Source organism: Fimicolochytrium jonesii (genome assembly GCF_025526975.1).
Source record: "Fimicolochytrium jonesii strain JEL569 chromosome Unknown EV422scaffold_2, whole genome shotgun sequence".
NCBI classification, from domain to species: domain Eukaryota; kingdom Fungi; phylum Chytridiomycota; class Chytridiomycetes; order Spizellomycetales; family Powellomycetaceae; genus Fimicolochytrium; species Fimicolochytrium jonesii.
The window spans coordinates 1,386,964-1,414,663 of NW_026515669.1; the positions used below are offsets into that span (position 1 = coordinate 1,386,964).

The 27,700-nt window shown below is 52.7% G+C and overlaps 10 protein-coding genes across 10 annotated transcripts; 3 read left to right on the forward strand and 7 right to left on the reverse strand.

Annotated features, from left to right (window-relative positions):
- Positions 1–219: 219 nt before the first annotated feature.
- On the forward strand, positions 220–1,148 carry EV422DRAFT_583466 (GTP-binding protein rho1; the record flags this gene model as incomplete). The annotated part of the gene is made up of 4 exons (XM_053073416.1): positions 220–371; positions 502–699; positions 782–916; positions 987–1,148. Exons 1-4 carry the CDS (start codon positions 276–278, stop codon positions 1,146–1,148), a joined length of 591 nt encoding a protein of 196 aa, XP_052929512.1. The 5' UTR covers positions 220–275.
- Positions 1,149–4,992: 3,844 nt separating this feature from the next.
- Positions 4,993–8,363, reverse strand: EV422DRAFT_150702 (clasp N terminal-domain-containing protein). The gene is made up of 8 exons (XM_053064883.1): positions 7,503–8,363; positions 6,967–7,420; positions 6,639–6,903; positions 6,441–6,548; positions 6,114–6,373; positions 5,918–6,049; positions 5,605–5,835; positions 4,993–5,536 (listed from the first exon to the last, which is right to left on the reverse strand). Exons 1-8 carry the CDS (start codon positions 8,228–8,230, stop codon positions 5,213–5,215), a joined length of 2,502 nt encoding a protein of 833 aa, XP_052929513.1. The 5' UTR covers positions 8,231–8,363; the 3' UTR covers positions 4,993–5,212.
- A 436-nt stretch (positions 8,364–8,799) lies between these two features.
- Positions 8,800–10,343, reverse strand: EV422DRAFT_150842 (MIZ/SP-RING zinc finger-domain-containing protein). Its single transcript, XM_053064884.1, has 3 exons — positions 9,983–10,343; positions 9,854–9,925; positions 8,800–9,774 (listed from the first exon to the last, which is right to left on the reverse strand). The coding sequence occupies exons 1-3, from the start codon at positions 10,310–10,312 to the stop codon at positions 9,046–9,048; spliced, it is 1,131 nt and encodes a 376-aa protein (XP_052929514.1). The 5' UTR covers positions 10,313–10,343; the 3' UTR covers positions 8,800–9,045.
- Positions 10,344–13,064: 2,721 nt separating this feature from the next.
- EV422DRAFT_563856 (transmembrane proteins 14C-domain-containing protein) lies at positions 13,065–13,637 on the reverse strand (the record flags this gene model as incomplete). The annotated part of the gene is made up of 4 exons (XM_053072121.1): positions 13,065–13,254; positions 13,351–13,422; positions 13,482–13,503; positions 13,601–13,637. The coding sequence occupies 4 exons, from the start codon at positions 13,635–13,637 to the stop codon at positions 13,065–13,067; spliced, it is 321 nt and encodes a 106-aa protein (XP_052929515.1).
- A 1,296-nt stretch (positions 13,638–14,933) lies between these two features.
- On the forward strand, positions 14,934–15,823 carry EV422DRAFT_515108 (uncharacterized protein). Its single transcript, XM_053069304.1, has one exon. The coding sequence runs from the start codon at positions 15,124–15,126 to the stop codon at positions 15,661–15,663; it is 540 nt and encodes a 179-aa protein (XP_052929516.1). The 5' UTR covers positions 14,934–15,123; the 3' UTR covers positions 15,664–15,823.
- Positions 15,824–17,476, reverse strand: EV422DRAFT_575883 (uncharacterized protein). The gene is made up of 2 exons (XM_053073220.1): positions 16,985–17,476; positions 15,824–16,854 (listed from the first exon to the last, which is right to left on the reverse strand). Exons 1-2 carry the CDS (start codon positions 17,150–17,152, stop codon positions 16,165–16,167), a joined length of 858 nt encoding a protein of 285 aa, XP_052929517.1. The 5' UTR covers positions 17,153–17,476; the 3' UTR covers positions 15,824–16,164.
- A 1,062-nt stretch (positions 17,477–18,538) lies between these two features.
- Positions 18,539–20,483, reverse strand: EV422DRAFT_151117 (Cys/Met metabolism PLP-dependent enzyme-domain-containing protein). Its single transcript, XM_053064886.1, has 4 exons — positions 19,951–20,483; positions 19,489–19,875; positions 19,100–19,414; positions 18,539–19,035 (listed from the first exon to the last, which is right to left on the reverse strand). The coding sequence occupies exons 1-4, from the start codon at positions 20,003–20,005 to the stop codon at positions 18,626–18,628; spliced, it is 1,167 nt and encodes a 388-aa protein (XP_052929518.1). The 5' UTR covers positions 20,006–20,483; the 3' UTR covers positions 18,539–18,625.
- A 1,560-nt stretch (positions 20,484–22,043) lies between these two features.
- EV422DRAFT_151001 (uncharacterized protein) lies at positions 22,044–23,403 on the reverse strand. Its single transcript, XM_053064885.1, has 2 exons — positions 22,537–23,403; positions 22,044–22,467 (listed from the first exon to the last, which is right to left on the reverse strand). Exons 1-2 carry the CDS (start codon positions 23,120–23,122, stop codon positions 22,298–22,300), a joined length of 756 nt encoding a protein of 251 aa, XP_052929519.1. The 5' UTR covers positions 23,123–23,403; the 3' UTR covers positions 22,044–22,297.
- Positions 23,404–23,843: 440 nt separating this feature from the next.
- EV422DRAFT_563861 (2',3'-cyclic-nucleotide 3'-phosphodiesterase) lies at positions 23,844–24,541 on the forward strand (the record flags this gene model as incomplete). The annotated part of the gene is made up of 3 exons (XM_053072122.1): positions 23,844–23,960; positions 24,021–24,128; positions 24,212–24,541. The coding sequence occupies 3 exons, from the start codon at positions 23,844–23,846 to the stop codon at positions 24,539–24,541; spliced, it is 555 nt and encodes a 184-aa protein (XP_052929520.1).
- A 271-nt stretch (positions 24,542–24,812) lies between these two features.
- On the reverse strand, positions 24,813–26,288 carry EV422DRAFT_491427 (POT family-domain-containing protein; the record flags this gene model as incomplete). Its single annotated transcript, XM_053067534.1, has 1 exon — positions 24,813–26,288. The coding sequence occupies one exon, from the start codon at positions 26,286–26,288 to the stop codon at positions 24,813–24,815; it is 1,476 nt and encodes a 491-aa protein (XP_052929521.1).
- Between the last annotated feature and the right edge of the window lie 1,412 nt (positions 26,289–27,700).

A 27,700-nucleotide genomic window follows, 5' to 3' on the forward strand; every position in this document is an offset into this window, starting at 1 on the left:
GCGTGAATTCGGGGTATGACCTGTCAAAAACAGGTCCTCGTAGGCGCTCTCTTTCCTTTTCTACACCGGACGAGGAGGGGAACAGGAGGCTCTCGAGGATTTGTACGGACGGAGGGGCGGTGGTCCTCAAGGTTCAATAAATGCACCTCGAGCGCGTCCCACCAGTCAACTAAGGCCATTTCTCTCTCGTATTTGTTGTTGGTCTAACAGAGGCACTGCAGTCCACTCAGACCTATCCTCCCCGTTGAGCATATATCAAGTCGAAATCTTTCGAAATGGCCGAGCTCCGCCGTAAACTGGTTATTGTTGGAGACGGTGCTTGCGGAAAGACGTGTCTGTTGATTGTCTTCTCTAAGGGTACATTCCCTGAGGTATGTGTTCAATCGTTCAGATCCCTGTGGTTGATGGATAGGAACCTTCGACGAGAATCACAACATCTTCTTTCAACAAAAGTCCGTAACAGTTCAGGTTTACTAACAACACCATCTTGATTTTTGTCAGGTGTATGTCCCCACTGTCTTTGAGAACTACGTCGCCGATGTGGAAGTAGATGGAAAGCGTGTAGAGCTGGCGCTCTGGGATACTGCTGGACAGGAAGATTACGACCGTCTACGACCATTGTCATATCCCGACTCCCACGTCATCCTCATCTGTTTCGCCATCGACTCCCCAGACTCCCTTGACAACGTGCAAGAGAAGGTATATGTTGCGCGCTTTGAAGACTGGCGTTGGGAATCAACCTTGTGGCAAAAGATCCCTAACTATTTTTGCAACTTTGCAGTGGATATCCGAGGTATTGCACTTCTGCGCAGGCCTTCCAATCATCTTGGTTGGATGCAAGAAGGATCTGAGAAACGACCCGAAAACCATCGAGGAGCTCCGCAAAACCCACCAATCCCCAGTTACTCAGGACGAGGTATTGCCGACAATTGCGTCGTCATTTAGAGTTGGACTAAATACTGAAATCGTGATTTCTTTTTTCATAGGGACACGCCGTCGCCCAGAAGATCTCCGCATGGAAGTACCTCGAATGCAGTGCTCGGACAAATGAGGGCGTAAGGGAGGTCTTTGAGCACGCCACGCGGGCGGCTCTCACCGTCTCCCGGAAGGTCGGGCGAAACAAGAAGCCCGGCTGCCAACTCCTCTAATCTGACCACCACCCAACCCACGAACCCTTTCCAACCCCAATCAAAATCAACCTATCATCGTATATTAGCACATGTTTCTCCTCCTCCGTCTTCGATCTTCAGCGCGCCACTATGCCCTCTCTGCCCTCCCCTCTTTCTTTGTTATCTCTCTTCAACAACAAAAACCTTTACCGCCGTTTCGCCAAATTCCGTTCACTACCTCGACTTCCGTCCCCGACTTGACCTCTTATTGACCGCCTCATTGCTTCCTGAGAAGGAAAAAGGGAGAGAGGGCAGAGTGGGGAACGGATACCATACCAGACGGTTTTCTCACGCCAGCGCGCAGAGTTTTTCTTTTCTTTGGTCGTTGCATTTTCGAAATCGCGCCGCCGAACCGCCCAAATCCTGAGTTATTCTCGAGCAGGAAGGATATTCTTGGAAGCTCGGAATTGGGCTTTCGATTCTTTGTCTGTTTTTCTTTGTCTTCCCCATTCCCCATTCCCCATTTGTTTGAGCGTCATATAGAGGGTTTTATTCCCGCCAGTACAGGAATCCCAAAAACCAAACAGTATTCGTTTTTACCTTGTTCAATCGAGATGCACCTCGCTCTACGCTGGGTTTCTTTATTTTTCTCGCTTTCTTTCCAACGTCGTCAACGGAATTTTTTACCCACTACCAGAAAAACATGCTCCTTGCTCTCGTACCAACTGTTCTTTGATTGTACCGTCTCATACACATCGTTATCAATCCACGGAATGTTCATAGAGTTCCCGATGGAGCGGTTTGAACCACTAAAGTCTGATTCAACATGTGCTTTCCAAGAATGTTGTCCCCAAATCATACGTTCCCACTTGAATGGCATTCTCAGCTTCCCATGGTGACGGCCGCACGAAACCGGGGCCATCCCCCCGTCTCAAACAACCGTCCACGTCGTCCGCTGATGCCGCACGACCGGCACCGCAATCTTCAACCCTTCCATCTCAATCAACGCCGCCATCGTAAGCGGCGCCACCGGCCGCTGGTTCGCATTCTTCTTCCTCGGCTTCTGCCCTGACCCGCTTGACCTGGGCCGCGCGGAGGACATCCGCGACCGTCTCGACGTGGCTGTGATGTTGGATGATCTGTATGTCGATGCAGATGGGTGGCGGGAGGATATGGGGGTTATTGAGGGGTCGATGAGACCTGAGTGAGGGCGGGATGTGGTGTGTGAGGAGGGGCGGGTGGAAGACGCCGTTGAGTGGGATCTCGAGTGGATGCTGGTTGTGTTGGCGTCGGATTTGGTGCTTGTTCGTTTGGATTGGAAATGCTCGGGCTCTTCCGAGTCGGAGTCTGAAATGAGGGATTCTGGGTCGTCTTCCGCATCGGCCTCCATCTCCTGTTCGGCGGCCGCATGCTCCGCATCTTCCTCCTCCTCTTCCTCCTCCTCATCATCCTCTATTGCCGGCTGCATAAGCGCAGGAGCTGATCGCGACCTTGGCGTTGACGGGCGCACCGGCCCAATCGCACTCGACGGCACTCCGGTCTGATCATCCAAAGCCGTGATGGGTCCCAGAGGTTGCCCAACACTCGGACGACCATAAGTTCCAGCGTTCTGACCCTGCGACATCTGGGCCATCCCCGCAGACTCATGCGGCTTCCCAGCAGACGCCATAATCGACATCCGTCGCTGGTCACGCATAAACACCGCAGACGCAGTCACAGCCCGTTGCCGAAAGTCGGCGGCTCCCGGTCCGGCACCTCCTCCACGCCGGCTGGCGCTTACGATGATTTCATTGATGCGGCGGACGTTCTCTGCTGCAAAACCGGGGATGGGGAGGAGTTCGTCTTCGGCTGGAGGCATCTTTTCCGGAACTGTAGTTTGTCCAAACTCGGTAGCTTCATCTCCGGCGACGACAGGTGTTTCCTGGTTGGCTGGCCTCTGATCATCATCGACACCATCTTCATCGGCTGCTTTCCCACGAGCTGACGGGTCAAGCCCACTATCAGCTGCTTGCCCATTCCCAGCGACATCAGCGAACAGCTGCATGTAGTTGTATTCCTCTCCACGTTTACCCGAGTCGACCCACACGCCCGTTGTCGGCAGTTGTCCGTCGTCGTCATATGATGGTGCGACGGTAGGCAACAGTCCTTTCAGCTGGAGCAGCTTCTGTGCCGTTTCTTTGTTGCGATGCACGTTTTCACTGGGTTCAGCAAGAGGGGTAAGCTTCCGTCCCGCCAATAGTCAGGCATAACACGCGGATCCAGGCACTTACAACATCCGGTTGAATCGGTAATGCGATCTGCGTGCAGCCGGCTATTTGACAAGAATAGTGCAATCAGAGCCCTGATCGAGTACAACCGACTCTGAAGTGCGAATCGTCACCGGAACCTACGTCCGACACTGCGTCACTGGTTGTATCCTCAAATATTGCCTTCGATTCCTGGGAGAGACTGATATCGCGAGATATGGAGGTCATCGTGGGAATGGGTATCGGCGGGAGTCCTTGGGCCGTCTTGGTCCTCGCGTGATGCTGATCAACCAAACCATAAAGGTTGGAAACCCAAATGCAGCATGTATTGACTTCAGTGGGAAAGAGTAGACCTACATGAATAAACTTCCTCGGTATTCTGCTCTTCCTCCTACTCTTCCTCCGACTTGCCAGTCCCGCAAAACCTTCTCTCGTCGGAGAGTTATTCCTCGCAAAGGTATTCTGCGATTCTGGTGTGGGGACGTTGACCGGATCCCGGAAAGCCAGCACGCCGGGGGTCAACAAGCGTCCGAATGAGCCACAGCTGGAGTTTGCTCGTTTCAGTTTGAAGAGGGCTTGATTGTGGTCGTGGTGGTGTTTGACATCTGCAGCGTCTACGTTGTACTGTCCACCGTGTGCTCGCCGCTTCTGTTCTTGGGCAAGGATCTCCCGGTACCATGCCGTGTCCTTCCATGTGGCAGGAATGCCGTGGCTCTCTGCATCTGAACGGACGAGGAATTGTTGGTGGATCTGGTCAATGGGAGAGTCAAGCGTTAGTCGAGAGTACGCAATGCCAGCCCTTCACATGGACCTATGAAGAATCCCCCTCTGAGGATATTCCAGCACATACCAATGCATCAGCCTCCTTCTTCTTCGCCACAGCTTTCTCATGAGCCTCTTGAAGCAGCGCACATTTGGACCTTGATTTCTCCAATCTCTGAGTAATCCAATGGTCAGCCCAACTCCGCGTCCTTCGATTAGGGCCCTCAATGATCCATCCTCCGCGAGCCCCACTCAAAGACATCTGACGCCGCCCTGCCAAAGACCACATCCGCACAACACACCTCCTCAAGCTCGATCCGCTTCTGTTCTCTAAACTCCCATCGTTTCCGCTCCAACAGCTGAATGATTGCGTCAGTCCGCCGATGTTCGTCCGGCTTCGATGGCGCCCTCGGCTTCTTCGCGTGCTTTCGATGGGGTGGCAAAGGCGCTATTGGTGCCGTTGGCGCTGCTAAGTTCGTTGTAGTTTCCTCTGGAATTTTTGCTCCGCGTGCTGTTTTTCGAGCTTTTACGTCGGATAAGGGGACTATCACAAACCTGCAATGCAAAATACGATTTAGAAAGCTCTGTGCGAGGTCGCCTATTCCATGGAGGACTTACTGCCTATATGCAATTTCGTGGTGAATAGGTCTTGTCATCGTGAGGATGTTAATCTTCGTCGCGTGGACAAGAGACGTCTTCTGAATTTGGGTCGTGTGGCTGCTCAGCTCTTTGAAGGTGTTTAGCAACAGTAAAGACCATCGTCTCCATGCATACCCCGAGCGGGGGTTTTCCTGGCGTGAACACGACAAAATGACAGGATGGGACTTCTCAAGAGCCCATCTGACAACTTCGTTCACGAGAAAACGACACCCAGCTTTGAGACAGGGGAGGCTCTATTAGGAAGCAAGTTTACGTGGGAACGTGGATATATACATATGGATGGAAGGTCCCGGAAGAAAAGATTACTATTGTAGCTCAATATCCCAAAAAAGCGATGTTTCGATTATACAAAGCAAAATCCATGTCTGTGGTTAGAAGAACCGTCGGATGCGATTTCTGCCGTCATCCGATGACTAGAATATCAGGAGACCAAGCTCATTGGCCCACCTGCCAATTCGTGTCTAGGGCATAGTTCTGCTGATTATACTCCCGCCGTTTCCGGGGGGTGGAACCAGAATCACAGCTTTTCTCGACCGTTTTTTGGTTCCATGAACGGGGGCTTTGCGTGTCATTGAGGTTGGTAGACGCCAGCCGTTGTCGTCGCCCCATCTCTCGCCGGCAGGCGACGGTAACGAGTTTCTTTTGCGGACCGGAGAGGGCTCCTACATGTTGCCACATCTTCTCGCCAGCAACCAAGTAGAGCTCGACCATGCAATATGTGGCCGCTCGTCGTAGACAAGAGCTGGACGAGTTAACGTACTATGCAAAGGAATGATGGTGAGCAACCGCCATGCGTACAAGACACGCGAAATTCTCCGATGACAAACCTCAAAGGCTATCGACCCGACGCGTGAGTAGAGTTCGTGTTGTGGGATGAGCCCATCAAGGCCGGGCAGCAATCTAGTAATGATGTCCAAAGCTAATTTCGAAAGTCCAGGCTCACTACCTCCAGTTCCGGAGCGTTGCGCGTCGAGTAATGCTAGGAGCACGCGGTAGACATCCTCCGGCTTCATCTGGCTGAGCAGCATTTCAAGAGCAGAATTGGCGCTCGCACAAATCTGATACATAGATGAGAGCACGTCAGTGATGCGGCCATTGACGCCGAAGGGCGTCAGCAGGTCTTCGTTTAGGCGCTGGTACCTCTTTCGATTCGCTGCACATGCTTCTTAGTAGCGCGTTCAGAATTCGGGATTGTGTGTCTGCCCCCAAGTTATCGTGCTTCTGTATAAGTCTTCCGAGCACAAGGAGACAGGTCTCCATCGCGAAATCATCCTAGGGAAGGAAACCAGTTGCAGCCGGAGAGCCCACATCTCTGCGAAAGGGTCGAAATACATACGCAGTCACGCCTCTGCAAGGCACCTAGCAGAGCTCCTAGCGTTTTGTCGAACGAATCATTCCAGAATGTTGATTCATCGAAGGTCGGCCCTTGCCTGCCCGACTCCGGCACATCCGAGTTGTCCACAATGCGGTATAGACGCCTCCAGTCGCTGATAGTCGCGCGGCCCTCTTGAATGCTATGCAAGATGTTGGGCATTTCCAATACGCGTGCCGATTTAGTCTTCTGCTCCGATAGCGGAGTCCCCCCTGTTGTGAGCACTTCGATAACGACAATATCGAGTCAATTCCGTGCCTGGGACTCCGAGTCCGACGTTCAATCACTCACAATTCTGGTTCGCTGCAAAACGATCGCCGGGAGTACCCATGCTATTGCCTGGCTTATTCGGGGATGGGGATACTGGCGGGCTCTTGCGTTTCCCTAAGGCGTCCGTCGCTGGAGATTGAAGCAATTCGGAAGTTGGCCCAGATTAGTTTCATCATTAAGAGTCTGATTGGAGCAATGGACATATATCTGTACACTTACAGACATGCAACTCCTTCTGTCCCTTCTCGGATAATGGTTGACGCGCCTGTGGGGGATACGTAGGAGAGGGCGCGGCTGCTTTGTATTCCGGACCTTTCGCTCTCGGCGTCGATTGATTTGCGGGCTGCTCGACATCTCGAGATCGCTCTTGGGATTGGCTGCTGTTGGACTCCTTCCCGTTGACAGATCCGCTCGCCTTATCCGATGAAATGACGCTGAAGCTGGAGTGACCATCATTGTCGACGAAGCCCGAGGGCATAGTTTCCTGCGCAGACAAAATCAGCAAGCTTCCTTTGAATATCCGTGAGGAAACCGACGAGTAACCTACATCCATGATGTCAGGCTCGTCACGGATATCAAGCAGCGACCCTTCAAAAGTCATATTCGTCATGTCCAAAAGAGTCTTATGCTCCACCATATCAATTCTACTCAGGTCCGCCACGTGAATGTCCGAGTCGCCTCCTTCAGGAACGGAGTTCACATCTTGCTGTTCCCTGTCTTCCGTTTCCGCAACATTCATCATATCGTTCCATTTTCGCACATTGCTCGCTGAGGTGATTTCCATGGCATCCACGATTTCTCGTGGTGTTTTGGATTTGCGAGTCGGTACGACAATCTCCACGGGAATATCTGTAACGGAGATTACGCTGGACCGTTGTTTGACAAGTCCCGACCGAGCTGTCACGACGCGTTTGATAGATGGCCTCGCCGACGATGGTGCGCTCGCTGTTTGAGCCCTGTCAATTGCCTTTCGGGTTGCTGCATCGAGAGTTTGATAGAGTCTATGGGGAGGAACAGTCAATCATTGTCACCGCGCAGTGTAACCGCGCAAGTTCTCTTCGATGTATGGATGGTACAGCTTACACTTCTGATCTGTTCAGCCAAGCTCCGCGATACACTGCGAAAGCTTCCCGACAAGTCTGTCGCACAGGCCCAGTCGCGTCTTGCAGGCCCTTCTTCAGTGCTTTCTCCAGATTTTCCAGACCTCCTGTGCGTTCCAATGTACTCTTGTTTTCAGGAGTAGACGACATCACTTCTAGCGTTGTCTTGACAAATGTCGCCCCAGCTGCCCTCACGGCACCATTTTTGTCCCCAAGAGCCGTCAAAAAGTATTGTGTAAACTTCGGCTGGTACGAAGCCGATGCGAGTACCACTTGGATAGCGTTGATGGCTGCGGTCGCCACGACTTTCTTTGCTTGATTGGTGATTTTGAGTAGATTGGACAGCAGCAGGTCGGCCAAAGGGTCCACATCCCGCCCCAGCTCCGAACACAAATCCTGGATGCCCGTGCAGGTGGTCAAAACGAGAGCAGTGCGTAAACTATGCACTGTTCGAGCGAGCGCCTCGGCGGCAGGGCGGAAGCACTGCACAAAGCCTGGGAACCCCTTCGCGTTCCCGCGGCACACAGAGCGCAGCTTTTGAATGGCAGCATCCCGTGCCTGCCAGTTCTCCTCAGTCTCCTTCCCTTCGAATATCGCAACGCAGGAGTTGATCTCGGCTTCAGCCTCTTTCAGCGAGTTCACGTTGGTGGGAGTTGGTGTCGGCGCTGTAGAGCCACCAGATGGTAACGCCGGGGGCGAAGATGCATGCATGTCTGTGTTCAGTACTTGCTGTCAACTAGAGTTTTCTCGGTTGACTTGATAGATTGCTGCAGTCGAACGGATGTAAGTAAGGTGGGAGGGAGGAATGAAAGCCTTCGTTGCCGCCCAAATGTTCTGTTGGAGAGGAAAGAAGCGAGCGCAGAAGGGTTTGAGCTTTCCGGACATGACATGAGCTGACTCAGCACCACAGAAGAAAGTCCGACCCTACGTGTGCGGCCAGGACTGTCGACCTTGCCCGTGAACGGCAACCCTACTAACCGTATCAACGCAAGATCACAAGGAGCTGTTCATCGCAGCTGGGACTTCATGCAGTAGAGGGAAACAGCCAAGTCTGATCCAACATATCAAGAGAAAGCCATCCATAATTCAATGGAAATCTATTCTAGCACTTAATGTTTCGACATTTACAGTTTCTCGAGTACGACTACCTTCAACCACCCTTATTCCTCAACAGATCATAACGATTACCCAGCCGACTATTAATCCACCCCGACTCCTGCTCTTCGTATCCTTTCTATAGCAGGGTCCCAAAAATGGAGGAATACACATAGCATAGAGTCCGGGGATGGGGAAATTTGGTACAGGAATTAAAAACGGAAGATATACCAGGAGTGTGCTGACAGATAAAGCACATAGGCTGAGGGAGGGTAGCTGAGGGCCTTCTTCCTATGTACCGTAGCATAATATCTCAGCTCCTTTTCTGCCCAAAAATATCAAAAATTCTAAAAAGAAACGAATCACAAGGGATCTCAGATCAAGACCTCAAAACCGCGGGTCGTGGTGTCCACGGGTCGAAATCATTGTGGTTATGGCGATGGCGAGTCTGCGCGAGGAGACGAGATGCTAGCGACCATGCCACCAAATCTTCGTGGGCTTCTTGTTTGTGAGCTGTAGTCGGTATCACCGTTTCTCATCGATAGGTCGTGTTCTTCGTCGCCTGGGCTATTGCTGCTGCTGCCCGTTTGTTGATTGGCCGCCTCTGCGGCATCGGCGAAGATCCGCTGAATGAGTGCAGCGCGCTCCTCTGGAGACATTCGCGAAATGTCGTCGTGCGCAGAGTCGTGCGCAGAGTCGGTTTGGCAGTGATAACCTTCGGCAGCCGAAGCAATGTCGCCGGGAGATTGATTATTCTCGCCGCAACGATCCAACCAAATCATGGAATGTTGCGATGCTTCCAGAGGAACATGCAATGGGATCTGCTCTTGGTCAACCTTTGCGGGCTCAGCGTACTTCAGCAATGGTTGCGAAACATTTTCGATGACCATTCCGGGCGATGGGCTGTTCGGTCGGGGAGTTGGCGGCTGGCACACCACCGTAGGCTGAGTCGATTGAGTGCTCTCTTCTCCATCGTCGCAAAGATCTACAACTTCAATATCCGGCTGGGGACTGCTCTTCGACCCAACCTTTGTCTTCTTTCGCATCTGGCTCATAGTTTCCGTGTACGGACCATGGGATCCATTGGATCGAATGATGCAACGTTCAGCTCCGGGATATGCCGCCAGATAATGCAGGAATGGCTCCGACACAATCAAGTCCTGATGTCCGCACGGAACAAATGTCGTCAGTGTGAGGCCAGTATATCAGAATCTCCAAGCTCAAGGATCGACGTCTTACAGATTTTTCTATGATGTCGCCGCACACTGAACATTTCCACTTCGGACTGAGTCGAGACATATTGGTGAAGGTCTGGCGGCATCAAGTTGAGTACACGAGCGGATCCGAGTCAACCAAGAACTCCATTACCTCCAAGTCAAAGCACTGCACGTGACGGCATTGTCGACCTTTCCCAGGAACAACGATTCTCCTCAAAGCAACTGGGCAGATGAGGTTCACTATTTCGTCCCCAATTTCAATGCAGTCATCGTTTTCAGGGTCAGAGGTGCCGCTTCGTTTTAGGCTTCCATCCTTTTCAGCGGATTGATCCCGGGCTAGCATGGGGTCGCATGCGACAGTTGGGGATGCAGAAATCGTTGACGCAGACCGTTTCGATACACCCACCGCTGGCGCTATCAGAGGGTACGGGGGTCGTACCGGAGCAGAATGTCGGCGCAGGAGGGATGGTACGGCTAACATATCAAAAGGGATTAGCCCTCTGCACCGGCATGAAAAGCGTCGGAGAGTGACCTACCGGAAGCACGCCCATTGGGATGCAGCTGCATTGTTCATTGCCAAACCAAGCAATGCGGTCAGAAAAACAACATTAAGCAGTATTGTTATAGGCAGGTCGTAGTACCTGAGGATCTAATCTTCGAAGGCAAATCATCGCAAAGCCGTTGGCAAAGTCCTCAGCATGCGACTCGATCGTGATCGTAATGTGTTTGTGGTCAAATTTCTCTTGATTCAAGGCCGGAAGAAGGTTTATTTGAACCCCGTTCGACATCCCATGCGCGGGCTGAATGTTGAGGAGAGATGGTTGAGCAAGATGGCTTCCATCATCAAAGCAGCTTAACAATTTGTCTTACCAATAATCGGGTACCATTCACGCATATCCTCATTTTGCATAGCATCACGTCCGTCGGAACGACTTCTCCGCCGGTGGCACGCCCGGGCTGAAACAGATATAACGCTACTGTCATGCCCTCATTGCTACGACTGCTTAGTACCCCTCGCCTGATGATCGTCGAGTCGACTGTAATTGTGAATTTGCGCTTGTCCCCATCCACTTGCATGCACCGCTTGTTGAGCATCTGAGAAGCGAGCTCAACAACGGGAGCCACCACCCCGACTTCGCCCTGTGATCTGACACGAGTGGCTTCGAACATTCGCTTCCATGCTGGAAGCACTATCAAAGACGGCCCAACATTGTTCTTTCCGTTTGGCGATGAGGAAAGATTCTTCGCAAAGGTCGGTCGGTCGATCGGGGAGACTGGTGGCTTGTTCGATGTGGAGACTTTGGTGACCTCTCCTTTCACAGTCGCGGATTTGCAGTCTGTCGACTTTGGGACAGAAAGACGTTTTGCGGAGGCTGGTGCGACGGTTGTAGCTCCGACGGTGTGAGCGGTACTCTTCAGGCACTGAGCGCGATTTCTATTATTGATCACAGCTGAATCGTTTGCGGTTATGACCCTATGCATAGCGTTGCGCGAGCCTTTTGGAACGGCGAAGCTGTTGCCGAGGTTGCTACCAGGCAGCGGTCGGTCCGCTACCCCTCTGTCGATAATCATTGGGAGTGCAGGCTCGAACCCAGGTCCATCGAACGGGGCATACGGTGGGTTCGGTGCAGCGTGATGGTGAGACGGGTATATTGGTGGAGGGTGACCTCCAGGACCATACATCCAAGGCTCTTCGCCAGGTAACAGGTCATGCGATGGTATGTCGTGAGGATCGTGAGGGAAAGGGTCGGCGTGGGTTGAGAAACGAGGGTGAACTGGTGGGAAGAATTCGTACGGCCCTCCGTAGAAGCTCATCTTGGACACAAGATCTTGCGTGTTGACGCGCTCTACAATCCAAAAAGCAGTTGCCGTTGGAGGATATTGGTAAGCTCTGCAACTCGGACGCTCTCGCCACCGAAGTCAGCACGTAAGTTTGTACGGGGCGAGGATCTCCGCAACGGTGACAGTAGTGGAGGTTTCACGCGTCGGTTATGAAAAGAAGGGACCAGACGGACGAAAGTTGCGAGTGGACAGGTGACACCTGCGCTACGTTTTTGAACAGTGCTTTTGTTGGCGAAAGCGTAGGAGACCGTACGGGGTCGCTTATCGTCGGGGAGCAACTTCTCTGGTGTTGCAAGTTCTGCAAGCAGTCCCGTCTGCTGGAGGACCTGAGAGACGAAGAAAGCAGAAGGTCGGGGTGAGCCTGACGGGAACGGGGGCAGTGACAAATTAGGCGCGACCGACGCGTTCTGGCCTCCTTTTCGCCCTCTTGTGAGTCGAAGCTGGGTCTGAGAATGAACAGACACTCATGGCGAATACCGCCAACACTGAAGATCAAGAGCTCGTGGATATCTCCGGAGTCGGCTCAACGACGTTCGCTGAACGGGTGGTCGGATCGCTATATCTATTTACCATATGCATGTACGGGATGGAAGCCTACCTTAAGTCGGTGTCCAATTCGAACGAGTGTTGTAATGTCGATCCCCTAAGGACGGCGATCACCGTAGATCCAAGTTGGCAGATCTGGCTGATGGATTCGGCTGTTCGCAAAGGCCTTCAAATCGCAAATGCTGGGGCAAAAAGCAGGGAAGCATGCAATGGTCTTTATATCTGGATCTGGATGTCCGGATATCTGGGGCGAGGAGGGGCCGCGACACGAAGGTTTGGCCCAGCCGGGCGAAAACATACCTGGAGTCGTGAGCCGTCCGACAGACATCAAGAACATTGGAACTGTCGGCGTGACCCACCGGGAAAGCCCGCGCAGCCTCAGAACCCTGAGATAATGAGAGTACGTATATGGGACATCCCCGGTAAGAACGTGTGATTTCCCCCTTCCATCTCACAATTCCCAGGGCACGCGTTCTTATATCGGAAAAGGGGTATCTCTCTCGGACGTCACGATGTGCAGACAAGCTGCATCGCAGGGGGCTCCACTATACTTACGTACTGGCCAGAAGAGTCTGGACCGATATTCAGCATATGCCATACATAAAGCGTAAACTCACTGCGTAACCCGCGACCGGCGACGACACCCCATAGCGAGCCGTTCACCGTACATGTACGGCCAACGGCGGTTCGGCAGAACGACCCTACAGTGTCGTCAATGACTTTCGGGAAAGCACTTGCTGTGATGGTTGCCTAACGAGACGAGCAATATTTACATTCTCCTAATGCTGGATATAGAGCAGTAGGGCAGGGTAAAAGCTTTGGATCTAACCGGCCTTGCTACAGATCTAGACGCCGTAGTAACCCTCGTAAACGAGCTTTCCGTAGTATGCGCTGCCCAATGTTCCCAGGAAAGCAAGCATAATGGGAACTGGCTTGCGTGTCCTTAACGCTCTAGGTCCCATAGAGCCCAACAAGAGCGCAGAGGTCACGGCAGCAAGCGGAGCGCCATACTCTGCGTTTTGTTGCAGAAGGTACCTGCCATTGATCAAATATTAGCAAGGCCGGTTGTAGCGTAACAAAGACCAGGCAGGACTGAAGGCATCGGTGTGTCGCATTTGACGTGGAACTCACCCAGATACAGAGTACAGAGCACCGAAGGCCAAACCAGCGATCAGAGAGGGGCGCGACCTAGTACGCGAGTAGCTGTTGGAGTTGAAGGTGAGCGGCTGTTGCTCTGTAAACTGCTTTTTCGGGTACCTTACCCGATGGCTCCGCCGATGGCACCTAGCGGAAAAGAGACGACTGGTTTAGCGCATGAGCTCGGACTCTCACGATGGGCGCGGGAGTGACTCTCCAAGTCCCTCAAGGACAAAGTACTTACAAAGGCCTCCCAGGGTGAATGCAGGGTGGTGGGACATGTTTCGTTATTTCTGTCTGGGAAATTGAATCTTCGTCGCAATTTGTCGAAATGCCTGGCGGAAGTTGGTTCTAGTTCGGAGCTGCCACGCGTTCGTTCGGGACTGGCCAGGTCCTGGGCCAGGTCGGGGCTTCGGAAGTCTCAACGCGATGCCCGCATCGGCCAAGTAGAAACCACCGAACGGCAGGTCAACCGAAGGGTCGCAATTCGCTGGCGGATCGGATCGAGTTGCACGCAGTTGAGACCCGCTGGTAGCTTCTTGAATAACATGGAATATAGTCCGCAAGTTTCTGGGTTCTCCGGGACGTCGGAAAACGCCTGTACGCAACCAACCCACACGCACACCAGTAGCCCGAATACAACAACGGAGAGGGCAGGAGGGGAGCGAGGCTGTCCAGTTTCCGTCGAATCGTCGAATCTTTTCGGCTCCTATAGCATACTGTTTTGAGCTCGAAGTGTGTCGTCTCCACGTTTTGTCGAGGAGTCTGGAAAGCTGCCATCACATTCATCCGCTTTCAAACGATATGAGGACCTTCCTCGAGGAGGGCTCGATAAGGTGCTTCGACAAGTCATCTAAACAATCTTGAAGTCGTCTTGAAACAGCATGTTACGGGTAGCATTGCGAGCGAAGACTAGCCAAAAAGCCATATCTGCGTCGGAAAGCCTTTTAGTGAAGGATCACAGCGAATCACCTCAGCACTCGGCTGTCATCTCTCTCACTTTGAAGCATACTGCCAACCAATGCTTTTGACGAATCATTCGCTCATGATGGAGCAACCAGATGTGCGGGTGAGGAGAGTACTTCGCAAATGCAAGCGTAGCGTTCTATGTAGGGCCGTCCGGAAATCAGGGCGACTGTGAAATGGGGCATGACATGACTGCACGTTTGCAGTCACCCTTGTTGACAATCCAAAAGCCGGGAGGAAGCCGGACTGTGCCAAGATCTGCGATGGGATCTATGCTGCGTTGTGAAGTTGTAAACTGGTGACAATGCATCGAATGAAACCACAGAGATGTGACATAGCTATCCACGCAGCAGGGTTATCCATGCACGTATTCAACGCTCAGCGTACTTTGACCTGAATTGTTGAGACGTGTACTACTTGCGTTGGTTACGGTAGTCCCCAGGAGCCCCGAAGGGGGTCGCGGATAATCGACCTTCGAACGCAGCATGACATCTCGCAATCCGTAAATTGACAGCGCGAAGGTGTGCATTTGGCGCTGGCGGAAAAAGAGCCCACGCGTTCTGAGTGACGCACGTTGACGCAAGAAACGGGGCTTTCCCTTCGCACCCTGAGGTTTTTCCAATGTCCCATGTTTTTTGCCACTCATAACCGTCCGGCGACCGATATTAAAAGCAGATGCCTCTCGTCCTTTCCTTTTCTCAGACACAGAAAATCGTCTATACCACTCCGTTGGATACTTCTTCAGACACATTAAACACACCCTCCACTTTCATCACCGCATAGTCAATCCCCTTATTCATTATGGCAACCCCAGCAGCAACTAGCGCAACCGCCGCATCCACCAAGTACGCCCCCCTCATCAGCAAAGTGCTTCGTCTCTACACCTCCCGCGACCCCAAAGAGCAGCAACAAATCATCGAAACCCACTATGCGCCGAACGCAACATTCGAAGACCCTCTGATGATTGTCCACGGCCCCACCAACATCATCTCCCAATTCCACGCCCTGCTTTCCTTCTTCTCCTCCATCGATGCCAACGAGACGCCCCTGAACTCCATCGGATCGTTGAAAGACACGCAGCCGCCGCAAGGCGAGAGTCTCGCGAACGGAGAATTGATCTCGGTGCCGAATACGCAGATCTACCGACGAGGGGAGCCGAGCAAGCCGAAGGAGATCCCGATTGAGGCTGTTACGCACATCACGGTGGATAAGACCTCGGGCAAGGTGCTTTACCACAAGGATGTGTGGTTAAACCACAAGTTTGAGAACCCGTCGTTGGTCAAAAAGGTTTCCGGTGCGAGTAGTTCGGCGATCTTCAAGCTTTTCAATGTTGGCGGATGAGAGCAATGATGCGGTGGGTTGGAACCCTTGGCCGGCGGATCTCTGCCATGCGTTGGATCTACTGTAGATCTAGAGGATTGCAGGTCGTGAGGGAGTGCCACTGATTGTGTCACAAAGCATGTAAATAGATACCGTTTGATTGAATACACATTTTCGACCTTAACACATTCATGTAACCATTCCGAAGTTTAACAAACCGCTGCAGCACATTCACTTCCTTGCAACACAGTGAGAAGTAGTATACAATCGAGTATCATTCTATGATGTACAACAAGGGGTAAATCTGAACGTGTCCAGCAGGGGACTAAGCGCAAAAAATCAAATCTAAGTACAGGTGTAAATGTAAGAGAACGGATGAGGAAGGGAGAAACAAAGAAAGGTGAACAGCTCCGTACATCAAAAGGGAGGAAAGCTTAATATGAACAAAAAGAGGTCGAAAGGACATGTGCGACGAGTGTATATGTACATATGCTACTGTGAAGTCAAATATCCGTATCCTGATTACGCCAGCTGAGAGAGCCCCAAAACGAAGGCGCCCACCGCAGCAACTACGCCGCTGAACGAGAGCTTTTCAGAGGAGGAGACGACACCGGTGTTCGATTCGCTAGATGTCGCCGTCGCAGTTGGGTAGGAAGAGTCGACCGTGGCGGACGGGGCCTCAATGACAACGGAAGCGTGGTCAGAGTTCTTCTTGTGGCATTTGCGGCGGGGGGTGGAAGGCTCAATGGTACCAGTTGGGAATGAGGTGTCGCTGGTGACGACGTCGATGTCCGAGGTTGGGACGGGAGCAGCAGTGGACGCGGCACCACCTTCAACAGTGGTGGGAGCGCTTCCGGAACCTCCAGACGCCGAGTTGAGGGTGACGACGTCCAGAATCTGCCACGGGTTGCCGGGGCCTCCAGAGGCAACGACGGCGTGAAGGGTGAGGGGTCCCTGGTCCGCAGCCGGCGCAGTCCAGGTGAAATCAACTTTCGTGCCCTTCGGCGTGGGGTTGGCGTGGGTGATGGTACTCTCCGGAGCGTCGTTGACGATCTTGGCACCAGTGCAGATATCGGCATTTTGCACACGGAAGTTTTCGGGAACCTTGAAGGCACCAACGTGCTTGCTGACTTCTCCCGCGCTCACATACATGAGAACTCCGACAACATTTTTATCACCTTGGATTGTAAACGTGAGCGGGGCTCCTGGGGTCTGGATGAGCGAGGCAAACAAGAAATGAGTATCGCTGTGCTTATAGAAGATGATAGCGCATCACAACTTGCTTGTGCCCTCCAGGACAACTGAAGAGCACCACGTCGCACAATCGCACGCAAACACTTACGTAGGTAGAAGCCGAGGTGGTGATTGTGTAGCCGGCAGCGGAAGGATCAGAGTGCGCTGCAGAGATGGCCGCCTGGTTGATGGCGCACTTCGGGGCACCGGTGGGAAGAGCTTGCGCAACACCCGCCAGAAGGACGGACAAGGACAAGAAAGAGGATAAGGAAGGCATGGTGAATCAACGAAATGCGCTTGAGTCTTTGAGAAAAAGGCGAAGCAGCTGTGGCAAGGAGGGTGAATTCGATTTTGGAACAGCTGGAATGAAATGGAGAGGGCTGGAAACGGAAACGGAAACGCAGGGCGGCGGGCTTCTTTTGTAAAGCGACGTCTCTCCGACTCTCTCGGCAGGCCAGCCCTGAGCTTCACGCAGAAGGTGCCCGCATAGTGCGCATATCCTGTTTCCGCCGTTTAGACCGTATCCGTTTTGAGTCAGATCCAGCACAGCAACGAGACAAAGACGACGAGATTGGGGCCTTTTGGGATAAGTCGAGTGGCGCGTCGGGGCCCCCAAACAGGGGAACATGAAACTTCAAATTCACTGATGATTATACCGATGCGGTACGCGTTGACTGCGCATTTTTTGTTGAAGAACACTCGACGCGTTACACTCGGAGCAAAACACACTCCGACAAGCAAACCTGAAGGATGGGTGTTAGCCAAAGGTACATAAGCGTTTAGAGACCGCTACCGCGTTTCCGGAGCTGGGTTACTGACAGTTTGTTTCCCACCGTCGATTTATATACCGAAAGTTGCGCGTCTTCTGCCGATTTCCACGCCCGGTGCCAGCGTATATGAGCAAGAGTTCGTTATTGTTCGGCATCGTCTGGCATATCTCCTCCATCAACATCGTTCCTACGTCCAGCTCTGCGAGGAGAACGACGACCCCGTCATCCCACTCCTATTGTTGCTACGACTTCGGGCCTCCCCAACCGAACTCGCTTGATCGAAGAACTCGCTACGTACTATATGGAAGATCCTGATGTAGAAGCTCTAGGTCAGGGGTCCGAATCCGCGATGAGCCACCGCCGGAGGACCGGCCAAAGATCGAGACCATGATAATCATTTAGTGCCGGATAGGTTCACCCGAAGCAGATGTGCATGGGAGGTCCCTCAGTCCTTCTGACGGACGATACTTTGAAGGTTTTGCATCCGAAGTACCTTTACGTTTGTGAACGGGCGAGCTCCTTTTTACGTTTGTGAACGGGCGAGCTCCTTCTTACAGAAAGGATTCTCACGTTTTGCACCACTTTGCAAGGCATACACTGTAGTGTTGAGACCACAGTGTCGAAGCTAAGTATGTACGCCCAAAGGATGTTCTCTCCGACACAAAGCGAACCCTCACAAGCGCATATGTTCAACGGAAGCTCTGATGTTTCGCAAACGTATGCATTTCGCAGTGTTACAACAAAGTATGAATTTGTATCCAAAAAGCCGGGGTTAGACCAACGTTCTCTATATAATAAGGGACACATTGTGAAAAGGAAACGAGGAAATCCAACGATCGACCAGATCGCAACGCAGTGCTCAAGATCCGACTAACTAAGTAAAGTCTCTGTACCGATGGTATTACGCGGGGTAGATGTGAACGGAGGGGTCGCGATGTGATTGCTGATGTGATGGGTGTTGTGGATTACGGGCGAGCGCTTCATGGAAGAGCGGCTTCAAGACCACGACGGACGTCTTCGATCAAGTCCTCAGCATCTTCGATTCCGACGGACAACCGGATCAAAGTGTCCGTAACTCCAACCTCTTGCCGTGCCTCGGGCGTCAGAGAGGCGTGTGTCATAACGGCCGGCAGCTCGGCCAGCGACTCGACTCCACCAAGGGATTCCGCAAGCGCAAAGATGCGCAATGTGGAAAGGAACCGGTTGGATGCGGGGAGGCCACCGCTCTTCAGGCGGAAGCTGACCATTCCACCGAATCCACGTTGCTGCTTCTTTGCGAGGGCGTGTTGCCGGTGGCTTTCAAGTCCTGGGTAGATGACCTCCTCAACTTTGTCGGATGCTTCCAGGAACCGCGCGACGGCGATCGCATTTTCCTCATGACGTTTCATCCCTGTAGAAAGTTATGTGAATATGTGATTCCATAGCAGAAGGCGAGAATCGGGCGATGTACTTACGAAGATGCAGTGTCTTCAAACCACGGTTGGCCAAGAAGCAGTCGAAGGCGCTAGGCACACCGCCGATGGAGTTTTGCAGGAACTTCAGCTCTTCGTTGTACTCGTCGCTGTTGGTGATAGCAACACCCATCACAACGTCAGAGTGTCCGTTGATGTACTTTGTGACGGAATGGACAACGATGTCGGCGCCGAGTTCAAGGGGATTTTGGAAGTATGGGCTCATGAATGTGTTGTCAACGACAAGGACGACGCCAGGTTGGGAGTGAGCGATTTCGGCGATAGCCTTGATATCGACCAATCGCAGTGTAGGGTTTGCTGGAACATCGTGATTACCGCGTTAGTGACAAATCCCAAATTGGTTCCAAGCCCTAAATCACAATTAAGCTTACTCGGTGTCTCAATCCACACCATCTTAGTGTTTGGCTTCAATGCCTTCTTCAACACATTGGGGTCGAAAAGATCCAGGAACTCAACCTCCACACCGTTGCGCTTGGCAACCTTTGTGAAGTAACGGAAGGTTCCACCGTACGTGTCGTTGACCGAAATAACGTGGCCACCTTGGCCCACCATGTTCAAAACGGTGGCCGTGGTGACGGAGCCCGAGGAAAACGCCAAAGCATATTTGCCCTTCTCCAGAGCGGCAACAGCCGTCTCGAAAGCCTGGCGAGTGGGGTTGCCGGACCGAGAGTAGTCGAAACCCCTATGCACGCCGGCAGCACTTTGCGCGAACGTGGTCGACAAGCTAATGGGTGGAATAACGGCACCGGTGATAGGGTCTGTAGCGGAAGCGGAAGATCAGCTGAAGCCCACCGGTAAGAACACCCTTCCGTTTCTAGAGACGCGACACATACCTGGCTCCTGGCCAGCGTGCACGGCAAGGGTGGCGAATTGTCCCGTCTTGGTCATGGTGGAGGTAGGTGGTTGGCACGAAGTAGAATTAAGTTTCTTTTGGGGATGCTGGAAGTGTGAGCTCGCCCAGGGCGGACTGTCGACTCCCTTGATATTTATATATGTCTATCCTCTTGCTCTATTGAGGCTGCCAGCGTCTCGGTGACCCCCCCAACGCAGTATTTTTAGCAAGGTGTTGGCAGTGGTGTTTTTTTTTTGGAGTCCGCCTGTGTGCTCAGCAGATGCACAAGGACGCGATTTCAAACCACACCTGAGACTGCTATGACTGCGCGCTCGCCCATCAGTCCCAGGTTGCGCAACCGTAATTGCGTCTTGCACAACCCTCCTGATTGGCCGTGACCGGCAACAACAACTTCTAAAGACATCCAAAACTTCCAAGGCGCAAAACCCCCGACTCCGCTGTGAATCCGCCGATAAATCCAGATCCAAATGGACCCGTTCAAGAGCAACGGGACCCCGGGCACACTGGCAGATCATAAAACCTTGCAGATCCGCTGAGTAACGTGGATTCAACGTGGGCCGTAAGTTGGTGACAAACGTCGTTGAGGCTCGATTGGAACGTGTGCTGAAGTCGAGGCGAAAGCTGTTCCGTTCTCGCGTCTCTGACCGCGGGGTCATGAGACAAAGTATGGTTGGGTGAAAGGACGGCAAGCGCAAGACGTGGAGGACGGTCCGGTGACTAAAGGAGACGGGCGTTCAGAAGAAAAGTGCATTAGTAATGAATGCGTTGTCGATGTCGGGTTTGTGGTCGGACGCCGCTTCAGAAGGACAAGGGGTCGGCAGAAGTTAGTAAACAGGCTAGGGGACTGTGTTCCCCAAACGAAACCTTTTACAGACTCACACAGGAACGGTGCGAACGAGCGCACCGCACTTAACAACACCGAAGATCACTTCGAGACTCACCCGTTTATGTTCAGCATGCAAACTCGTACCAGAGGACATACCGGCAACGGTCAGAGGTTAAGGCGGACAAAGGGCATACCGGCAACGGTCAGAGGCCGAGGGGGAAGAGCGGCGGAAGGATAGATGCCGAGGAGGGCACATGGCATAGAGACTAAAACCGCCATCGCCCCTCGAAGTTGAGGCCCAATCGAAGCAAGAAGTTCGAGGAGGACGAATGCGTACATTCTGAAGTAACGACCGAATCGGAGGATTAAACCGGTGCTCGGATGTCGCTCGCGCGTTTGCGACCGCGGTAATTTGGTCGAGCAAGTTATGACTGCAATTGATTCTGGCGGCTTTTTCTAAAGCTGCACGAGTTTGAGGGCGATTGCGGCCCTTGCGTCACACTTTCGGAGCACCGGATGGGAAACTTCTTCATTTCTGTGGACAGCAGACGCGGGACGCGGATGAACGGCGCTCCGGTGGACTCAACAGTGAGCAAAGCAATAAACCTGGATCTACTATCACGAGAGAGTGCACGATTGTTCACAATGAGAAGTTCTTGAGAGGGATGCTTGACACCAGCGCCTGGGCGGTCGCACTTTGTTGACGGAGTGAGATAAGGGAAGACATATAGGCTGGAGCTCAGAGATCAGTAAGGTCGCGGGAAGGCTTCGCCGACGACTGGGATGGACTTGAACTCATTCAAGCTAGAGGGCCCATATAGGCGAATGATCGACCCCCTGGACATGAAGAGGGCTCTCTTTGAAAGGGAAAGGAAGGACACCCACAGGCCCGCTCAGCAGCGGTGTACGCCACGGCGATAAGCGGACTCGGACGTGTTTGCGAGATTCTGGAGATGGCGACTCTGGTTCATCTGCGGCATTCGACCGGTTCATTGAAGAGACGAAGCTCCAAATCGAGGTGACTTTGACTGCTGGGCACTGTGTGGTCGTGATCAACCGAGCGTAAGCTGAAAAGTGTTCATCTTATTCCGTGCTGTTCCGGCGTTGAACAGCACTTCGGAGATGCGGCGTTGCTGAACATACATCCCGTAAATGTGACAACTGAGACTCGACCTCGCCAAGTTGTTGGAGGGCTGAAGGTAGCACTACATGTGCACATCAGGTTAGAATTTTTCGTAACTTTGATCATTCGGCGTTTCAACGTCAAATTTGGGTCTCCTTCAACTTCGGTTCATATGGTGGAGCGGTCATGTTTTTCTGTGCGGTCTGTGCGGACAGAAAGCCATGAAGGCGGAAACACCATACAGTTCGGTCCAGTGGTGAAGATTCCAAAAGAATGCTATTTCATGTATTTACAAAAGTGCAATTCCAGTCCTGCAATTTGCTATAGGCGAAGAGAGTCCCTACCGGTAGATGCTAGATGCTACTTCTAATCCCGTCTCTACCAAGCGATTTCTTGGCCATCGAACCCCCAGAACGTGCCAGTGTTTTCCGGTGTTGCCTTGTCGATGAGGGCTACTAGGCCTTTAACACTATCGGGCACCTTGACGGGCGCCTCTTTGAGGCCTGCCGCTGCCGCTCCAGTGTTGCCCATATCGGTGGCGACCCAACCTAAAATTGCGGAATGTACAGTAAGTTCGTGGCTTGGGAAACTGTGATAGTTCTCGCAGACCTTCCTACCTGGGTGAAGGGGTTGGATGCTGAAGTTATCCTTCTTGTTCTCGTACGCAAGCTTCCGGGTCAGGCTGTTGACCGCCGACTTTGAGGTATTGTATGCGATGGTAGGGAACTCGGCGGCCTGAGGGATCTCCGTGATGGATCCCAACAGACTGCTGATTACGAAGAATTTGCGAGTTTGCTTCGCCTTCAGAAGAGACGAGAACGCCTGCCATCCACGCAACGGGCCGAGAGTGTTTACCTCGAGCGTCTCACGGAACGCCTCGATGGAAACATTTGATCCGTAGCCATCCTTGGGTGAAGAGATGCCAGCGTTGATGACAACAACGTCCAAGCCGTTCACGACCTTCTTGATCTCCTCCGCAACTTTCTTGTGGTCTTCGTCAGATGTAGCTTCGAGCTTGAGGATGTGGACGTTGGTGTGCTGCTTTACGTAGGCTTGCAATTCCTCAGACTTTGCGGGGTTGCGGGCGGTGGCGAAGACGATAGTATTTGGCCTCTCGGCAAAGGCTTTGACGAGGCCCAGGCCTATACCTCGGTTGGCTCCAGTAACGAGAATCGCGGCGATTGAATCGCTGTTGACAGTCATGTTGAGTGGTTGAGATATCAGAAGGGCGGCTTGTTTAGAAAGGTGTAAGATGAAGCAAGTTGCTCGACGGATTGATGTTCGATTGATAATAGGGAGTCGGATGAAGCGTTGCTTTTATAGACGGCTGGAAAGTGCTGGGGAGCGTGAAAAGCCAACGTGCACGCCTCGGCCATATTTGTCAGCCCATCCCCCTTCTTGCATTCCCGTTCGTACGCATATACCTTACTCTCTCCACATACGTGATATTGCGCCTTCCCGACAAGTTTCGCCGCCGCCCGCCCTTGTGGCGGAACCCCATTGCTCGACGCGTTCCGCCTTTCCGAGTCCGACATATTTCGGTGATTTGTCATTACACCGCTTGATGAAGGGTTGAAGCGTGGGAAATGCTGGCCGTAATTTCAAGAAAAGGGATATGGAGGCGGACCTTTGGCTAACCTGACTTGCCTTCATTCGTGGCTTTCCAAATTCCACTGGAAGTGCAGCCTACCATTGCACAACTTCGTCCGTGCTGGTTGACATTCAAGGATGATTTGAAAGCCCTCCCATTTTATGGCTGGGTTTAGATGGTTCTGCACTTATGGTACAGCTTCCTCGAGGGCTGGGGGCGGGGGTATCGTCTGAACCGATTGCTGACCGGAATGCAACACTCAGACGCGTGCGATAGGAACGCATATGTGCAATGTCCAGCCATGTCCAGGCTGAACATCACGCGAAGGTTACAATGGCAGATCAGCCTCATTCTGAAAACGAAGTCCTCTCGTTATGGGCAGTGCCTGCCAATCCTCAACACTTGGCGGATGTCATCGCTTCGCTTGCGGAAGAGCTTGGAACGTCTAAGGTTGGTAGGCGGTGTGGTGGGAATGTGCGCATCACCTGAGAGCTCATTTACTGCACGTAGTTCGATCCGCATATTACAATTCTAGGAAGTATCCCAGTGCCGAAGGATGAAGTGCTTGAACTCACACTCAAAGTGGCGGCGGAGGCCCGGAGATTCAATGCAACCCTAGTACGTGTGGATGTACCGCCATACCTCGGGATGATGGGTTGCCGTGGGAGGATGTCACTAATAGAAGCCGACTCCCAACCCAGACCGAAGTCACCGGCCACGCCAGATTTTTCGAATGCATCACCGCAACACCTTCTCCCACGACCGAGCTGCGAACCTTACGCGCTGCAGCGGAGAAGATTTTCGAAGGACATTGTCAGTCCGTTCTACCATATCGCCCGCATCTAAGCCTGCTATATGGCGAGCTTGATGAGCCTGCTAAGGAGGCCGTCATTAAGCGGCTAAAGGAACAGACGGGCGTAGGGATTGGCGTTCTTGGTGAAGTGATCCCTATCGAACGTCTACAGATTTGGACGACGGGACGATCCGTGGAGGAGTGGGAGATGATTGGGGAGGCTTTACTAGATATGTAGTAGTAGTACCAAGAACAACGACTCTTTGTAACGCTCCGTAGGAGAATACACGGTACAGTGATTGAAGCGACAGGAGCCTGGACGAGGAAGTCTTCATCATAAGTTTTCAAGGAACTTCGAAGCCATGGATGAACAAATGGTATCAGGGACAGATCCGACAAGATGAATGTGTTCAAAAAATGATCTGATATTTGCACACAAAACAGCCAGGTGGTATATTACAAAAAATGTAAGGCCTCAGCCTAATAATGATGACATCAGGAAGACTAATCTACGCACGAGCCTTACGGTCGGCCTTGTAAGTGTAGAAGCGGTTGAAGAATGCTTGCACGAACATGGCAGCGAAGATGATACCAGCGACGGCATAGAAGAACTTGGGTCGGTCACCCTTGCCGGTGCTGGAACCGAGAGGAGTCTCGAAGAGAGCAGCGGCGACCAGGTTTCCGATACCAGTGCCCAACAACCACAAGGCAGCGCAAGAGGACTTGGAACGCTTGCCTACTTCAGTGTAGGTGAAGTTGAGACCGGAGATGGACACGAGCACTTCGCCGACCGTGATGAAGAAGTACGGAACGATGAACATAGCGGTGTGGGAGCCACGGTCCATGCACATGGTGACGTCCTTGCCGGCTTCCTTCCATGTCTCGTCGACACAGTTGTCATCGATCTTCTGCTGAATGACAGCCATGATGATGAACGAGATCCCAGCGAAGAACTGACCGACGACCATACGACGGAGGAGACCGAACTTGACACGCTTCTCGATGGCGGGGTAGAGGAAGTTGGCGAAGATCGGAGCAAGGATGATAATCCAGATAGGGTTGATCACCGCGTTGGTGGTCTCAGAGTTCAACCAGTTGGAGTGGTCCATCTGGTCGGAGGTGTCCTGCCATGAAGTTCCGTTCTGGTCGAAACCGAGCCAGAAGATGATGGAGGGAGAGATGACGAAGAGAACCTTCAACAAGTCGAAGAGCTCAATGATAACAGCGTCAGATTCGGTCTCGGAAGTGGCGATGCGAGCGCGTTCGTGGCTGAAGCCGTTGCGGAAGAGGTTAAGGGTGTACTTGAATGCAACACGGGCGAGGATGGCGGGGAAGAAGACACCGGCCGGTGGCACGACACGGTAGCAGAACTTTCCGAAAGCGAAGACACCTAACGCGATGGCGAAGGCAATAGCGCAGACGGCGAAAGCCCAAGAGTAGCAGTCTTTACCACCCTCGAGGCCGAAGCAGCTTTTCTCGGCGATCTTGGGCTGGATGAAACCGGAGACGATGGAACCGACGTTGATGGCCATGTAGAAGTAGTTGTAGAACTTGTTCAGGTTCTGCTTCTGAAAGCTCAGGAACTGATCACCACCGTGGGAGGAGACACAGGGCTTGATACCACCGGTACCGACGGAAATGAGGAACAATGCAGCGAGGGGAGCACCGGAGGGAATGAAGCCTCCCTCGGTGGCGGGGACGAGGCCGGGCCTCGAGGTAATGGTAAGCATGAGAAGACCGGCGAGGTAAACCACGGAGAGGATGACGATGGTCTTGTACTTGTCGAGGTAGGAGTCAGAAATGGCGGCGCCTCCGAGGGGGGTGAAATAGGTGAAGGCTTTCCAGATGTGCTGGATACTGTCGGTCTTAGCCTTGTCGAAACCGATCATTTTCTTGAGGAAAGGCTTGAGAATCGGGCTGATACCGTAGTAACAGAAACGCTCTCCCAATTCGTTGGGGATGATAAAGAAGAGAGCCCTGGGCATACGCTCGGGGGTCTCACGAAGCTTGGCGTCAATGGCGGCATTGATCTTGGCCTCACGCTCTTGGTGCTCGCGGTCAACGATGTCCTCTTCGAGGACCTCGCCCTGCTCGACGAAGGTGGAGATGTCCTTCTTCTCATCGTGAGGGACACTGGCTACTGCGACGTCAGCCATGATGAATGGGGTTACTGAGCGGTTGTTGACGAAGCGGGAGAAAGAGGTGAATCGACCAGCGATGAACTATTTGACACCTCAACGTGACCGACCAGCGGGACTGAGATGCTATTACAAGGGACTGCAGGGCAAAGGCGAGGGCGACAGCGAGCTCGTCCGCTTTATATGCTGGGGGTTTTGGGGTCGTGGATGGGTACGGTCACAGCCGGGGTACCATAGATCTTGCGCTTGTCCATTGGACTGTGGGATTGCGTGTTTGCCTGCTTATCTTTGCGGGCCTGCGCCTCCCGTGTGTGGCACTGTGAGCCAGCTGGTTGTACAACTTGAGCTCGTTATCATGGGATCTCCACAGTTTGAGTTTTGCGGTCGGAGGCTGCACCAGGTTGGGCACCAACCCCCATGGCCCCATGGGCTGTGGGATGGGGATGTGACCGACCGCCCTGACTGCCGCTCAATCCATTGACCCATGAATTTAGCTCTCACACCTTTAACATAATAAGCCTGATCTCGGAAGTCTTCGGCCAGCGTGACAACGTCCGCGCAGAAAAAAAGCGCGTTCGTCAGTGAGCTGAACAGGCGTGGACATTGAAACGACTGGGGAAAGATCCGCGCGTCAACGGAACGGAACACAGGGCGTCTGACGGGCCCGATTGAATTTGGGTTGAAATGAACGCGGGAGTCGCACACACTCCCGCCAAACAAATCCATAGGAACGAGCAGTCGGTGTAATCAACGCTGGCCGAAGATCAAGAGCACAAACACGAAACGAAGAAAAAGTTGCAGGCGGTATCGAAATAGGGTTCATTAATAAGGGCGATAATATGGTAGCTTGATCAGGGCGATCAACTTAGCTCAATTTGCGATGGACATAGCAAAATTCCGCCGGGCTGAATTTAAAGGTCAGGGGATGTGTAACCAAGGAGGCTGCTGCATGGTATGCAGTTAGTGGATCCGGTGGGAACTTGTGCGGAAAGGTGAAGGCACATCCTCGAAGGGATTTCAGGGGCAGCACGCACATAGACAGTACAGTACAGTACACCGTCTCTGGCCCTATCTGGACCATGGACCTGACCCTCAAAGGCATGTACTGTAGAACCAAAAATCGAAGCTAAATACAGGCTGAGAGAAGTCAATATTTGGTACTTCTTCCATTGCTATGACAGCCCGCATGCGTCGGGGCATGGATTCGATGAGGCGTTGAAAGGATGTTATCCCATTCTGCTTTGGCAATACGTTCAATT

Bases quoted from the DNA above. Each gene is read 5' to 3' on its own strand.
- EV422DRAFT_150702 (XM_053064883.1), bottom strand. From the start codon at position 8,230: ATGCATGCATCTTCGCCCCCGGCGTTACCATCTGGTGGCTCTACAGCG. The intron at 7,421-7,502 runs GTAAGCTGTACC...TCCTCCCCATAG, and splicing joins TGGCTGAACAGATCAGAAGT to ACTCTATCAAACTCTCGATG. The intron at 6,050-6,113 runs GTATGTATTTCG...TTCCTTCCCTAG, and splicing joins CCTTGCAGAGGCGTGACTGC to GATGATTTCGCGATGGAGAC.
- EV422DRAFT_150842 (XM_053064884.1), bottom strand. From the start codon at position 10,312: ATGTTAGCCGTACCATCCCTCCTGCGCCGACATTCTGCTCCGGTACGA. The intron at 9,926-9,982 runs GTAATGGAGTTC...TGATGCCGCCAG, and splicing joins TGCAGTGCTTTGACTTGGAG to ACCTTCACCAATATGTCTCG. The intron at 9,775-9,853 runs GTAAGACGTCGA...TGCGGACATCAG, and splicing joins GCGACATCATAGAAAAATCT to GACTTGATTGTGTCGGAGCC.
- EV422DRAFT_515108 (XM_053069304.1), top strand. From the start codon at position 15,124: ATGGCAACCCCAGCAGCAACTAGCGCAACCGCCGCATCCACCAAGTAC.
- EV422DRAFT_575883 (XM_053073220.1), bottom strand. From the start codon at position 17,152: ATGCCTTCCTTATCCTCTTTCTTGTCCTTGTCCGTCCTTCTGGCGGGT. The intron at 16,855-16,984 runs GTAAGTGTTTGC...TCGCTCATCCAG, and splicing joins CCACCTCGGCTTCTACCTAC to ACCCCAGGAGCCCCGCTCAC.
- EV422DRAFT_151117 (XM_053064886.1), bottom strand. From the start codon at position 20,005: ATGACCAAGACGGGACAATTCGCCACCCTTGCCGTGCACGCTGGCCAG. The intron at 19,415-19,488 runs GTAAGCTTAATT...ACGATGTTCCAG, and splicing joins GGTGTGGATTGAGACACCGA to CAAACCCTACACTGCGATTG. The intron at 19,036-19,099 runs GTAAGTACATCG...AACTTTCTACAG, and splicing joins TTTGAAGACACTGCATCTTC to GGATGAAACGTCATGAGGAA.
- EV422DRAFT_151001 (XM_053064885.1), bottom strand. From the start codon at position 23,122: ATGACTGTCAACAGCGATTCAATCGCCGCGATTCTCGTTACTGGAGCC. The intron at 22,468-22,536 runs GTAGGAAGGTCT...CCGCAATTTTAG, and splicing joins CATCCAACCCCTTCACCCAG to GTTGGGTCGCCACCGATATG.